Source organism: Callionymus lyra, chromosome 7 (genome assembly GCF_982586985.1).
Source record: "Callionymus lyra chromosome 7, fCalLyr1.hap1.1, whole genome shotgun sequence".
Lineage (NCBI taxonomy): Eukaryota > Metazoa > Chordata > Actinopteri > Syngnathiformes > Callionymidae > Callionymus > Callionymus lyra.
The window spans coordinates 30,574,100-30,589,082 of record NC_141824.1 but is presented as its reverse complement, the minus strand read 5'-3'; the positions used below and the strand labels follow the sequence as shown (position 1 = coordinate 30,589,082).

At 39.5% G+C, this 14,983-nt stretch overlaps 1 protein-coding gene across 1 annotated transcript; it reads right to left on the bottom strand.

Annotated features, from left to right (window-relative positions):
- Nucleotides 1–2,520: 2,520 nt before the first annotated feature.
- Nucleotides 2,521–12,850, bottom strand: LOC148076098 (putative G protein-coupled receptor 149). The gene is made up of 5 exons (XM_087794976.1): nucleotides 11,944–12,850; nucleotides 8,328–8,508; nucleotides 7,751–8,244; nucleotides 5,412–5,555; nucleotides 2,521–4,920 (listed from the first exon to the last, which is right to left on the bottom strand). The coding sequence occupies exons 1-5, from the start codon at nucleotides 12,835–12,837 to the stop codon at nucleotides 4,429–4,431; spliced, it is 2,205 nt and encodes a 734-aa protein (XP_087651102.1). The 5' UTR covers nucleotides 12,838–12,850; the 3' UTR covers nucleotides 2,521–4,428.
- Between the last annotated feature and the right edge of the window lie 2,133 nt (nucleotides 12,851–14,983).

The following is a 14,983-nucleotide window of genomic DNA, read 5'->3' as shown; positions in this document are numbered from 1 at the left end:
GAAATGGGAACCACTGAGAACTCTGGGAAAGCATAAATAGGCCAGAGTGGCCACATCGTCCCAGCGACAGGTGCCTCCATCTCTAAAGGTGTCATTTTGTGTGTAACTTTGATGTGGGAGTGTGTGTGTTACTACCTTTGAGTTGGGTTCGGTGTGAGTGTGTTCAACTGTTAGGGGAGGGTGTTTCAGTTTTTGAGTTGACTTTAGTGTGCATGTACTGTATGTCCAAGGGTAGTGTGTAACTCTGTTTTTTAGTTGGGTTTGTTGTGTGTATGTGTGTGTGTATATGTGTATGGTTGAGGTAGTTTGTGCTCGTAAGTTGCAGTTTCTGAGTTAGGGTCGTTGTACCTAAAGTGATGGATCATTATTATTTTTCAATGGCGGTCTCTTCGATAATGAACATTAATATTAATAATAATATATAAACTTTATTAATCCCTCTGGAGATCTCTTTCGGGAAATTGTTTTTCCAGCTCACAGCAACACAGACGATAGATTCATAAGAACAAACTGTAATAAAAAGAACAAAACAACAAATGACAAAATATAAGTATAAAGAACATAGATTAAAGGAAAATAGCACGAAGAAAAGTATACAAAGATGAACATATCTGGTGTAACAGAGTTGACTTTAAATCGTTCAAGAAAATTCAAAACTGAATAATCTCAGAAAGGTTTTCATGTAAAAGAAAATCTTCCCAGAAGTAAAAAATAAATACATTTTTAAGTCTTTCAAGACCTGAGAAATGTTTGAATTTAGTGCAATGTGACAGGAAAATAGTTATTCCTTCTGCTATTTCTTTTGCTCAGCTGTAGTGGGAACGTTGGATTCTTTTTTTTCATTTCCAGATCCCCAGTGCTACCTGTGGTGCATACAAATAAATGCACACTCTATTAAATCATTTATAGATATTGAGTCTCTGAGAAGGAAAATATAGCATCAAATGAAAGACATATTTTCATATTTCTTATTGTTTAGCTTTATAGGCATGGTTTACCGTGAAACATTGCATGTGCCTCAAGAGTTGCCAGACAAGTCCCATTTTCATCCATATAACCCTATGGTGCCAAACAAAACAAACTTTAAAAATACAGACTTATATAGTTTTTTCTGAACAATTCCTCATGTCGAGTCTTCAATACAAGATTGACACTACAGACAAGCATCACAGAGGTATTTGGATGTTTTTAAGTGTGTAATTTTTAAAGAAGAAGACCACTGAGCACCAGTCACTTCATTAGTCTGTACTTAAATTATTGCCAATAACTAAAAAGGAACAGATTACTCTTATAAGAATCCCATCCCTTGGTCAACATGAGGGTGAGTAGAACACTTTTATTATTCTTTTTTTTATCAGGGGTAGTATTTTGTCTCCATTTTCAGAATCAGATTAGCCTTTATGGTCATTATAGAAAAAACGACAACATTTAACATGGCCTCCTTGTCAGTCAGTGTTATAAATATGTCAAGTGCAGTGCAGAACAAATTATTTGCCATGGCAATGGTTCAAGTTAAGCGATTGGAAGAAGCTGTTCTTTAGTCTATTCGTCCTGGAGTGCAGTGACCTGTAGTGCCTCCAACAAAGCCCCCTGCCACACCTCTCCAGCCCCACTGGCCAAATATTCAATCTATTTCTGGCCCAAGCTGTCATCTCTACTAAATATCTCATAAATAGGGTTTTTATTCTCCCAAAAATTGGAATGGTATTTCAATTTTCATGGTGGTTGCCTGCCTCCCTCGTGCCCTCTTTCCCTTGACTTTGATTGAGTTATCCTCCTCCATGAAACCTTCACATTAATTGGGGGGATTGGACATTTTCTGGGTGACAGCAGGCCATATCACTGGCAATGGCAGCTGTCAGGCATCTCTGATACACTGCCAACTCTTGCTACCAATCATAAATATGATTAAATTAAAAAGAAAAGGATTTAGCTGTAATAAATCACGTAGCGGAAAGCTTTTTTTAAATGTATCCAATGAACCATTTTTCTAATTCATTGGCCAAGATAATATAAAACTGAATGAATAAAAATTCTTCAATGAAATATTTTGAGAAAAAACAAGAGGTTGATGATATAATGAATACAATATAACAGGCACATTTTGGAAGGTAATACACATATATAAGACTGGTCATGGCTGGGATACTGTATAGAGTGTGGAGAAATTCAAGCTTGAGAGAAAATGGACCTAAGAGACTAATTTCCTCTTGTATGAAATATGAGATAATATGTATATATAATATGTAACTTTTAGTGACAAAGAGGCTCCACAAGACAGTTTGTAAATTTCTACAAATGAATGTGCATCATTAAGCTTTAACCACTCTTATTCTATTTAAAATCATAAACATTTTTTTTTTCAACATTCAGGTAAATAAAAAAACCCATAGAAACAGATGTGGCTTATTTAGAGTTCAAAATCAACACAAACAAAGCAAATTATTTAGTTTATTGACATATAGAGCTGATTGCTGTATGAAAGAGGAAAAGCACATGGCTGTATTACTTCCACACTGTTTAACCGAACAGTCAAAGCTACAGACAGCTAAAAACCTTTGGCTCCATTAACAGATAATCTGTTCAATTTAACAGCAGGACACTAAATACAACCGTACATTCATTAACTTTCTAAAAACCCTTCTCATTCACAGCAACAGGAGAAGTGGAATACATTTATGGTTGTTGAATGCAGTTGGTGGATGCATGAAAACACTTTTCATGTCATTGCGGCAATTTCCTTTTTGTGGAGTATAAATAGTGCAAAATGCACAAACATTTGTCCAGACAAAAAAACACTGTCACAAGTAACAATCATATAATAAAAAGTAATAACTGGACTTCTCTAATATACATCATACATTATTAATGTACTACACTAACCTAAAATGCCAGTGGAATGAGAATGCCAATTATCCGTAAAAAATATTATTTATTTGCCCAAGGTTGGGCAAGTAGTTCAGTTGACTCTGATCCACTTGGAACCACTTGGATAACCATGACCTGGATAAATGAAAACCTACAATGACATTATTGGTTTTCATGTGTATGACTTAGAGCAGAAATTAGGCACGAGGTAAGATAGTCAAGAACACAAAATAAATAATTAAATAATATATTTTCCCCTTCCTAATAATGTTCCATTTTACTATCATAATTTATATTTACTCTTGATGTCTTTCTTCTGAATGATTGATTTGTCATACAGTATATTGAAGGATCAAACTACTTGTACATCTTATGAATACATTTTAAACGTTACAAGCAACACTGGATTATTTAAATAATTGTCATTCTTTCTAGGACAGAAATGTGCTCTTCTTTCAGCTCACATTATTTACAACTCATTGTTACTGCAACTTGTTTTAATGAATAAATATTATAAAAAAAAAAATATATATATATACTAATGATGATATTATGTAAACTCTAGGCGTATATACAATTTGTTTTACCGGGTTTATGATCATGTGTACTATGGATTCTATTTTCCATTTTTTCCAGAAAGGCTTTCCTTTTTTCTAAAGGTGAGGGACAGGAAATATGTATTTTAACATAATAATACTATACTGTAGCTGAAGACTGAAAAACAAAGGAGATAGACTGTCATTAAAGACAGAATAATGCTGAAACAGTCCACACAGGGATGAGTCAACTTTCAGGTGTTCGCTCTTTGTAATGTTGAGTCATCTGCTCCAAAGGCACATCAAACGTAATCAACAATGGCTCCACTTCATCTCAGTGTTAGCAGAGATGTCTCTCACATAGAACCTTTTTCATGAAAGTATATAGAAGCACATTTTGACGTCTCACTGCCTCTTACCTTTCTCTTCTCTGCTATCGCTCTTAAACTATATATTTTCCTTTCCTATCTCTCAGTGTTCTTTAAGATTTTAATCTTTGTATGCATGTTGTAAGAATTCCATTTTAAATAATGTACAATTGGGAAAGCTTCTGAACCTTACTGACAGTGGTCCAGGCTTCAATTCTATGCAAAAGAGCTCTTGATCTATGTTTCTTACTCTAAAGAGACAGAGTTCAAGTAAGATACAATTGTGGTATGGGCACATGTCTGCACTACTTACACATATTTTCCCCAACAACAGGAGATTCAATGGGACGATTAGTGTACTAAGCCGTAATCTTACTTCTCATTATTTATCAGGGCTAATTTGTCAGGTACGACCCATGTCTAGAGGTGAGAATCTTTATGATTCACTTAAGGCTTGGAGTTAGGAAGCCACTTGACCTTCTTTTGACAGACATATGCCTAAATAGAAGGAAGGAAGCGAAAAGTTAAATAAGAGAAAGAATGACTTGTATTTATCACAACCTACAAAAAAGACAAGAAATGTTCATCATTAGAACAAAAAAGGCCACACTTAGCTCTAAACAATTAAATACATTTTGTTTAGACACTGTGGCATTTTAGTCTTCTGTATCCTCTACTTGCTTTCTGTATGCCTTGTTAAGCAGTTGAATTTCTTCCTGATATCCAGAGTTTCCGTCCGTTTGTCTGCGGCTGTTTTGTCGATGAGCTTCCACAGTGTCAGGAATAGTGATATTGATAATACCCTCTTCAGGGTTTCCGCTTGTCGGAATCAGAAGAGAGTAAGAAGCGGTCTCACCAAGATCGCAAGACACAAATCGGTTTTCCTTTCGAGAGTACCGTAGCGATGGCGATCGAGCGTGAGTAGAGGACTGGCTGATGTTGGAGATGATGGACACACTGTCCATGGCCTCTTCATTGTCACAGATCTCTAAGACCTCAAGGTGGATTTTGACATTGGTGTCGCCAACACCTGTTCCAATGCCCATTCCGATTTCAGTTCCTACATTAATCTCTCGTGTCTGGCCGCTTGACGTTGTGTTGTCCATGCTTGGCTCATGTCCAACTGATTTTGAACGGTAAACTTCCACCTATGAAACAAACCAGAATAATTCATGTGCCATGACTGCGGGTAATTCAGTGATCTTCTCAGTCAGACTGCACTCCCCAAATTTGTCAATTCCAAGTAAGGTGCAGCATTTCACTTCAATTATAATTGAAAGGCAACCAACCTTTTTGGGGGGGGAACATTTAACACAGTGTTTGTCTCCTTGTGTTGTGGTATGTGTGATTATGTTTTCATTGGGGGAATATTAAATCTTTTTTTTTTATATGTTGGGGTGGTGAGGGTTTTTGAGTTGGGGTGATGAATGTTTATTTTTCCATGGTAAGGGTGTTGTTTGTGTCTCTGTGTTGGGGTGGTATGTGTGATGATGCTTCCGTTATAAGTCTGCTTTGGTCTGGTTGTGTTACATAAATGACTTTGGCACATCATACTGACACATTGTTAAAGCAGAAAAAGATTAGGTAACAGTGAAGGGTGTATAGATATTGCAGAGACACTACTAGAAAACACACCAACCTTCTTGGCATTGCTTGGTGATATTTTGAGTCCATCACTGCTGACCTCGTATGTGGAAAGTGAAAGTGTCTTTCCTGTTGGAGCTTGCAGAGAAACGGTTCCATGGAAAGCACACAGCGGGATGGACAGACCACCTGATGACCGCTACATGTAAAAAAAAAAATTGTTTTGTTTCTTGAATTTTTGTTGTAAGAGCAATGAGTACTACTAGATGATATTCCTACTATGATTCCTGCCACTGAGGTTGAAATGTGAAATCAGTATTTGTGATTGTATGACTCTATTTTTAATTTAGCGGCCAGCAAATTACTTTCACATCATCAGCCAAACAATCACCCACTCATCCCTGTTTTGATCCTGTCGGTATTTACAATGGTTCAATTCCCTTCAGTAATGATAATGTAACCTAATTACATTAATAATTGATTTGTTAGAACTGAATTCCTGTTGTCCACTGCATCTGAATATACGTTTGCATTTCACCTCAGGGAAAAAGTCTGAAATTAAGCGTGAGCTTCAATTCCCTGTGTGAGTGGAGATGTCTGTGAGCTCTAATTCTTCCTCTGCCAGTGACCAGAAATGCAAACATGGATGACTGATGAAACATTTGCTGCCAAATGAGCGATTATTTAACATCTACAAGTTGCATATATAACAATATCACAAGGCACAAAACTGTATATGTTAATCATAGACAGTTTAAATTTTTACATTCTGCATTAAGCTGATTTGTAAGACCTGGACGTATGTGTGCTAGGAACCTTTTTCAGCTATGGAAAATCAAGAAGTGGAACATGCCAGTGAGCAGAAAAGATGGTTGCTCCTTGAATTTTCTAGTATCAGGTGATTCACAGAACAAAACAATTTAGACTTATAAACCTAATGCATTAAGATGAGAGAGCAATGGCACATGTTTGTGTGTGTGTATTTGTTCTTCTGAGCTGTTGCTTGTTTTCAGGGTGGACAAGTGGATGATGTTTTTTCTGAACAATAACAATGCTGTTTTTTTCTATTTGTGAGCATAGCTTGCAGAATAGCTACCTAACTTCTTACTTAAATGCCTTCCATTTTTTTCCCGGCTTTTCACCTACCTGCATTTGTAACCAAAAGTTAATTCTTATACTATTTCTCTTATGGGTTCTGCTGGGGTGAAGAAATAGCTTTTACAGGGCAAAGCTCTTGGTTTAATAATGAATTTCATTTGGTGGTGGTATAGAGAGTTTTGCCTTTTGCCTTAGCTCCCTTTTTAAATCTACATCACTACCCTTACCTATGGTTATGAATAGTGGGTAGTAACCGAAAGAACAAGATTCGTAGTGGTTAGTAGGTTAGTAGGTTAGTAGCGGCCAAAATGAGTTTTCTCTGTAGGGTGGCTGGACTCTCTCTTAAAATAGGGTGCGATCAGAACCTCGATAAGCGAAATAAGATGAGATGAGATGAGATGAGATTGTCGTTCTTCCTCTAACCTCTTTTTCAGGAATTTGGGTACTGGCCAAAAGATAACAAGATAACAAACTTTCAAAAATAGGACTCTGCTTTGGATAAACTGAGAAGCTCAGTGACCCCGGAAAGGCTCAAACTAGTCCTTCACGTAGAAAAAAGCTGGTTGAGCAACGTGAGCAAGCCTCACCCTAGCTGCCTTCTCTTGGTCCAGCAGGACTAAGTACTATCAGGTGATTTCATTCAATTTCTTCTTCTTCATGAGTTGAACCCCTCTGCATATGTCACTGTTCTCTCTCATTGAAATGTGACATTGAACATAACTCGAAGTTCAAGTTCTTATAATTCCCCAAAAAGAACCAGGGAGAGGAATGTATGTGACTTCACCCCCATCGGCAATCTTAGATAAGCAGTTGAAGACTGATGATTAATTTTTTTCAAGTTAAGTGGCCTTAACTAACTGTTTACTGGCCTTCTTTACATCTGAAAGGGAAGCTTGAACACTGTAATGTTCGTTGGTTAGAATATTAAGATGTGACCTAGTTTCAAATACACTTATTTTTATCCCTTGGTTAATAACTGACTATATAAATGTTAATTATTTTATGGAAAAATACAAGTTGACAGGTCAGATTTGCCCGAGGCCTAGAGTTTGACCCAAATGACTTCATCTGATAAATCAGATAGTAGTATACAGTATTTGTGAGAAAACAAAGATTATGTGTGCATCATGTTTGATTAAATATCAAAATCAATCTTTTGAGCTTAAAAAATGCTTTGATCGTTCACCATGAGATACTTTTTTGAGTAATTGTGACCGCAAGTGGCTGCATTAACCATACTACACAAATAACATTATTCAATACACAATAATGACTTTTCTGGGATGTTTTTTTTACCTGCCGGGGGTTTCTCTCTGATTTACTTCTGCACCACTCCCAGTCTGTCAGCTCGATTTTCCGGCACTCTTCATGCGACAGCCTCCTCTCCGACTCGTCGAACACCGACAATGTGTCTGCGAGAGTGTGATCCTGATCCTGGTGATGGGAAGATAGCCGAGCAGCACCGCTGAAATCCTCATCATCATCTCCCCCGCTCTCATGTGGGAAAGGACACTCTGCCAGTGACTCTCTTGCTGCATCCAGCATGGTGTCGGAGTCAGGGGAGCTGGCCATATCACACGTGGTGCTGAACTTCAAATTGGGGCCAAAGCTTGGGAGCCCACTTCTCTCTGGCGTGCACAGGCGCATGCTGGAGAAGTCATAGTTGAAGAGGCTATGATAGGCTGAGCTTTCAGATGCAGGGTTGTGGTGAGAGAAGCTGGCGTGAGATAACTTGTACACCCCACAACCCTGTTGAAAGGAGGGGTTGAAATGAAATGTTCTCCTTATTGCTGAAGGAATAAAAGGGAAAAATAATTAGTCCCTGCTGAATTCATCTTCATTATCAGAAGCTTGACTATTATTAATTTACTACCTGAAGGTTTCTTTATTGCATCACGCTTGCAGTTAATGAAGCAGCCACATGGCAGGTGGATCCATCTCTTGGACAGCACAAACAGTGGAGTGACCGCTGGAGCGAGTAGAGTAAGGAAGAAGCTGAGAGTTTCCAGAGAGGAGCTGCGTGCATTCACTGCATGTCGTACTAGGACCAAAGTCTGTGGATGAAGCAGACCAATGAGTCAACCAACAAGACAAAAATGTTCTGAGATGCATGTACAGGGCATGTGTCTGATACTTGTACAGTATTATACATTATATATGAGAGTCGTATTTATTTTCCTTGTAGTGGTACATTTTATATAACAGTTGGGAGAGATTGAAACTGGAAACCACAAAGTTGTGTTGCTACCTCAGAGTCAAAGTTGTTTTAAAATTCAAAGTACAGACAGGGATCAACTCGATGACGAACCTCAATCAAATGAGGAATGTCAACCCTTAAACAACGAGCTGAAGAGTCTAACTTTAAGACTGGACTGCAGCCTCACATTCCAGAGCTGCAACACTTGGCTGTTTTGTGGGTCATTAACAAGCAAGAAAATATGTGACGGCATCACAATAAGCATAAAAAACCATGCATTACAGCAATGTTCGTTTAATTGAGGTCCTCAAAACAAACTTTTACGTTTGTCTTCAAAAAAAACATCATGTTTGTATGGCAGCACTTGAATGAATGAATGCAAGATACTTTATTAATCTTTATTCTCCCGCTTATTAACCAACACACCCAATAAAACCCTAATGATCCTCTCTCAAGCTAAACTATCAGGCCATTAACACAAACTAGAATTTAACTGCTGTAACTATTTGACCAGTGTTGTAATACTATTTCACCTGTGTTGCTGTTTGAGCAGGAACGAAAATAACAAATAAAGTTTTTTATTGGAATCACTAGAAAAAATGCTGTCGCAAAGACTTGGAGCTGATTTATCGACACATTTAGTTCCTGTCAGGAAAACTGTTGGAGAGCCTTGTCTCCTGGTTCGGGTTGTGTGGGCAGCAGCTTCAACAGGGAGGCCCAGACTTTCCTCGCCCCAGCTACATCTCCTAGCTTTTCCTTGGGTATTCCAAGGCATTCCCAGACAATTCCCATGCTCCAGTGTGTCCTGGGACTATCCTGGGTACTCCTATCGGTGGGACATGCGCTGAACACAAGGCATCTCAATCAGATTCCCAACCCCCTTTAGGAGTGCACATTTAAAAATGTCAAGCTCAATAGTACCTTTTTCTTTTTTTTACTAGAAACTAAATGGAAATCTGGTTTGCCTTGAATTACTGTCCAGTTTATTATGTCATTGGTAGGAAATGATTGTAGTTTTAGTCCATCAAAGTAAAGCCTTGGTATCCTACAGGTCTTGTTGAACCAGAGTGTATAATGGCTAACATATATATGTCAGAGTTCCCTTATGTAAGAAAAGAAAATCAAGTTTTTTTCCTTCTTTCTTATCTCTGACCGTAAAATGGTCCAGAACTGAGTAAAGGCAACTGGATTAAATCAGGACTCCTACATGGCCGACACCCCAAAATCAAACAACAGAATCAAACATAATTTTTCATGATAAATGTCTTAATTTTAGCAATTTCACAAAACATTTAGCTGATTAGAAATTTAGATTGGCAACCATGGACCTTTGGTAATCAACGAAAGGTAAAGCTTTTAAATTGATCAAAAACTGCATCCACTGCTGCCTTTTGCGGAAGACCACTGTGCCTTGTACAAAGGTAGCAATAACTAAAAAGGTATCTTCTCAAAAGCTAAATGATCTCAGCTACAATGTATTAGGATGGAGGACTGTAGTAATACAAATAATAAGGAACAATAATACAACAAAAACATAAAACTTTACCCTCAATGAAAATGTAATGTTGTTTCTGTTTTATGATAATACAAATTATAATAATGATTGTTTTAGTTATAGATAGGCCCTTCTACAAAAGCAGTTGAAGAAAATGTTTTAAAGTGAACTCATAATGACTGTATACGTAGTTGCAACACTAGTAGACTCGGGGACTCATTCATTTCTTGTGCTATTAGACTGTACAATTCTGTTTGGGGGCAGGAGTGGAGCGAAAAGATGATTCTATTCCATGTTCATCTTTGTTTCATTTGTCTTTGATCTATGTTCTTTATCTTTAGACTTAGATTGAGTCATCTTGTACTTTCTTTTTATAGAAACTTTGTTCTTGTTCTTGTTCTTTTATGATTTATTGTCTGTGTTCTGCTGTGTGCTGACTGGAAAAACAATTTCCCGAAAAAGACCTCCAGAGGGGAAGTTGTTAATAAGTTTGATAGAGGATGACTGTCACCATCCAGTACAGTAGTAGTACAGGACAGTAGTTTGTCCAGTGATCTACTCTCTGCAACTGTCACCAGTGAGTCCAGCTTCATTCCAACCACAGAGCCAGCCCTCCTGATCAACCTGTCCAACCTGTTGACACTCCTCTTGGACACATTCCCACCCCAACACACCACAGCATAGAACAGGACTTTAAACGTCGTGATCGGAGCCTCCTCAGAAAGTACAGTCTACTCTGAACTTTCTTATATACATGGTCTGTGTTGCAGGACCAGTCCAGTTTACTGTCCAGTCACACACTGAGGTACTTATAGTTGTCAACTATCTCCATCTCGTCACCTCTGATGGACACTGGACGTGGCTTTGTCCTGGACCTCCCAAAGTCCAAGACCAGCTTCTTGGTCTTTGAGGTGTTCACCTGCAAGTGGTTCCTCTCACTCCAGTCCACAAAGTCACGTATCAGACTCCTGTACTCGTCTTTGCTGTTGACCCTGATGTAAGTAAGTAAGTAAGTCATTTTTATTTGTATAGCGCTTTTCTAGACCAGGGTCACAAACAATATTCAATAAAGTATATACTTTAAAGATCAAGATAAAACTGAAAACACAACAGGAGTTCTAGAAAATCAAGGAAAAGCCTGAACAAATAAGAATGTCTTAAGATGTTTCTTAAAGGAGTCAGTAAACTCCATCAAACGCAAAGAGAGAGGAAGATTGTTCCAAAGCTTAGGAGCAACAGCCTGGAAGAATTTTTCTCCTCTGGTCCTGAACCGTGTGTGAGGAACCATCAGTAGATTCTGATCCACAGACCTCAGAGCCCAAGCTGGGGTGTAAGGCTGGATCAGATCAGTGATGTAAGGAGGAGCCTGACCATGAATAGAATTCCTTATTTGTCCCGCGAGGGGAAATTTGGTAGTGCTTTTGACAGCCATTCACACATACTGATGGGAGTAGGCTGCACACCTGCGCCAAGTCTCCCATCAGGAGCAATCAGGGTAAAGTGTCTTGCTCAGGGACACAACGACACAAGCTTGTCTGGAGCTGGGATTGAACCTGCAACCTTTTGGACTGCAGGCAACCACTCTACCATCTGAGCTATGACGGCCCCTTAATAGTTCTGAAAGTAAGAACCAGAATTTTAAAGTTGATCCTGAAAGAAACTGGAAGCCAGTGAAGAGTTTTAGCAGAAGTCTGAAGTGTATATGGTGAAGAGGCCAGTTGACCCATGTGTAGATGGTGTGAAACCAAGGACCTTTTTTTTTTCTTTCTTATAATAGACAAAAAAGGTTTAACTTACCATAAGGGGCATCCATAACGTCACCCTGACCACTGCCAGGATCATCGAGAAGCGCTTCTGAGCGAACCCCGATGGGGTGTCTCCAACAGCTCTCTGTCCACCTGGCACAGCAGACCCGCCACTGTCATCCATTCCCCTCAACTCTGGCTTCGTCCCACAGGAACTTGGACTCAACTCGTTGTAGCCACAGAATCCTCTCGTCAGACTGTCTTTGGAGAAAGTCTGGACGTCAAAGAGAGGCGCAGAACCTCTTTCCAGGTATCTGGGCACCATTGACTCCGGCTCCCTGGAGCACAGCAGCTGGTACGTCAGTGGGATGAAGGAGCAGAGCAAGCCACAGAAGCACACGGAGTACAGCAGGAGGAGCAGGAGGACGTATAGACTGTCGCTCTCCGGAAAGCAGCCCAGAGACGCAGGCGTAAAGCCGCCCCAGCCGCACACCGGCAGCACGCTGACCGCCAGGCTGAGCGCCCAGACCCCGGCGATGGCCCCCATCACTGTGAGGGGCTGGCGCACGGACCGGAGGACCCCGAACCTCTTGGTCACGTAAAAAGTGTGCGCGGCGATCCAACACGCCTTCATGTTGCTGGACACCCCCTGGAACACGTAGAGGAACCCCGACAAAGTGCACAGACGTCCAGACCCCCCGTCCCACTGGAGCAGCATGAAGAGACAGAGAGGGACCACGCTGAGCAGGTCGTCCACCGACATGGAAGCCACGATGAGACAGAGAGAGGTCTTCCCTCTCATCCGGAGCAGAGACAGGAGGGAATACACTCCTCCGACCGCCGTGGCGACGGCGATGGTTACGCACAGGCTGAAGAGCAGCAGGCGCACAGGCTCGTCGCTCCGCTCCTTCACGGAAAAACTATCGTTCCGAAAGCTCTTGGACATATTCTCCAGTTGACCAAACTATTGAAATCCACCTACTCTAGCAACACAGGCACACCTGTCTTTACAAAAAAAGTGGAATTGATCTCCGAGAACACGCGTAAAAGGCGATCAGAATCTCTTCGTTCCTCCGACATGCACTGGAGCTCCGTGTTCACACAGACAGGACAGCTGTGAGCCCAGTTGCTCGTGGACGTGCTGGCGTCATCATCACGTCCTCGCCCGGGGTTGGGCCAGGACCGAGCTCCAACTGTCAGGATGCTCAGAGGAATCCTGCTATTCATCTGTGGCTCGCCTCGACCTTCTCATCTGGGTCACACTACACACTGCACACACACACCCCCACAAGAAAAAAAAAACCACTCACTGAAAGAGAAACACCTGACTGAATACAAATGAGCAGGCGGTACTGTACTTCAAACCAGAAGCTGAAGATTGGTGCCTTGCTCACGAGACAGAGGCACCAAATAGTCACTAGTCATTTTAACTTTCACTCAAAAAATGATTGATATGATCATGCTGATCATTATTTCATTTTCTGTTTCTCCAGTCTTCTTTTCAGGTGTCAGGAAGATTCATGTGAATTATGAAGTCAATTATTGAGACAGCAAATCTCTAAGAATTTCTATATGTGACGAATTTCATTGTAAATCTGCAACATTCAAGGATTGTATTGTCATTCCAATACAAATTAAAACATTCCTATCATTAATAATACTAATACCACAACTCACAACAAAAATAATTAAAACCGTGCACAATATACTTTTTAGAGTTTTTAACCTTCTTCTTCTATGATCTGGCCATATGTACTATCCTCTCCTTGACTAAAACTGCCCGTTCTTTTTATTTTAGCCGCTTGATCCGTTATATTGTTTTTTCGATGACTACTTTTTAACACTAAGAGCATTTTTACAGGGATAATAATAATAATAACTATTGTCTTTCACTCAAGAATGTTTAATTTGTTTGCATAAATGAACACACATGGCTGCAGTGCTTTTAATGGCAAGAAGACCATTGCAATGGAAGACATATTTCTGTGTTTTTTCATTCTTATTGATTGACGCAAAACAGGTGTAGAGTTCTGGACTTTAAGTCTCTGGTGTGCATGAAAAGGCAATTGGTTGTGAACGCCTCTTATTGGCCTATTTATTGTGTTATTTTATGTTGCAAGAGGCTCTTATTTGCTTTTTACTTTACACTGTTGACATGTGATTAAGACTGACAATCCAACCCCCAGGGACAAGTAAGTTTACTTTAGATATCATGCCTTATCTTGTCTAATCTGCAGTGCAAGCTCCTTAAATTGCATTTGTGAAATTAGTTTAATTCGTCCATATTCCATACTCAGTATTCGCTATATTGCAAATACAATTCAATCTACTTCAAATTGTCTCCAACACGTCCCTGCATTATTCAAGGTTTGAGGCAAACACATTATGGTGATTATTGCACTAGAATTCACTAAATTAAAATGCATTTAAAAAGAAAGACTGAAACTTATTTTATAAACGTTAAATGTAATAGACTTAATTACATAGTAGTGTGCATGTTGATTTAAAAGGAATTTAGAACAAAGAAATACAAAACACTTGCGTCCCTTTCTGTCCACTGTAAAAAATCGTAATTCATTTTGTGGTCGATTTAAGTACATTTTTGTTGAAATTTAGAAAGGCTTTTGAGCCTTTTCTTTCAGGCTCATTCAAAATGGCCTTGTTTCGTCCTTCCATGTGACGCTCAAGGATGCGATGAAGGACTACTCCGCTGGTTCATGGCTGTTATCCTGTTTGTCCGAAAGAATAACAGTCCATGATTGCGACTCTGTGTGCTATAGATTTTATTGACTAAAATTCAACTTGATGTGTGAGAGATTCAAAGGCATGCTCATTACACTCTCTGCTGATGTCAAAGGCTACATGAGTCAGATAATATGAGTTTACATAAATGGCAACATAGAAACACATAGCTTCCCTCCTGCTGCTACAGGGACATAAACACGGTAAAAGATAAAACACAATCTCTATAGACGACACACACATGCAAGAGCATTAGACGAGCTCAGCATCATAAATCAAGGTGAGCTATTTAATCCCTTTTGTCTGCAATGTTTCAGCATTCATCAAAAAAGCTCAATTTACAAAGTTAA

Bases quoted from the DNA above. Each gene is read 5' to 3' on its own strand.
- LOC148076098 (XM_087794976.1), bottom strand. From the start codon at position 12,837: ATGTCCAAGAGCTTTCGGAACGATAGTTTTTCCGTGAAGGAGCGGAGC. The intron at 8,509-11,943 runs GTAAGTTAAACC...CTTCATCCACAG, and splicing joins CGTTATGGATGCCCCTTATG to ACTTTGGTCCTAGTACGACA. The intron at 4,921-5,411 runs GTTGGTGTGTTT...TTTGTTTCATAG, and splicing joins CACCAAGCAATGCCAAGAAG to GTGGAAGTTTACCGTTCAAA.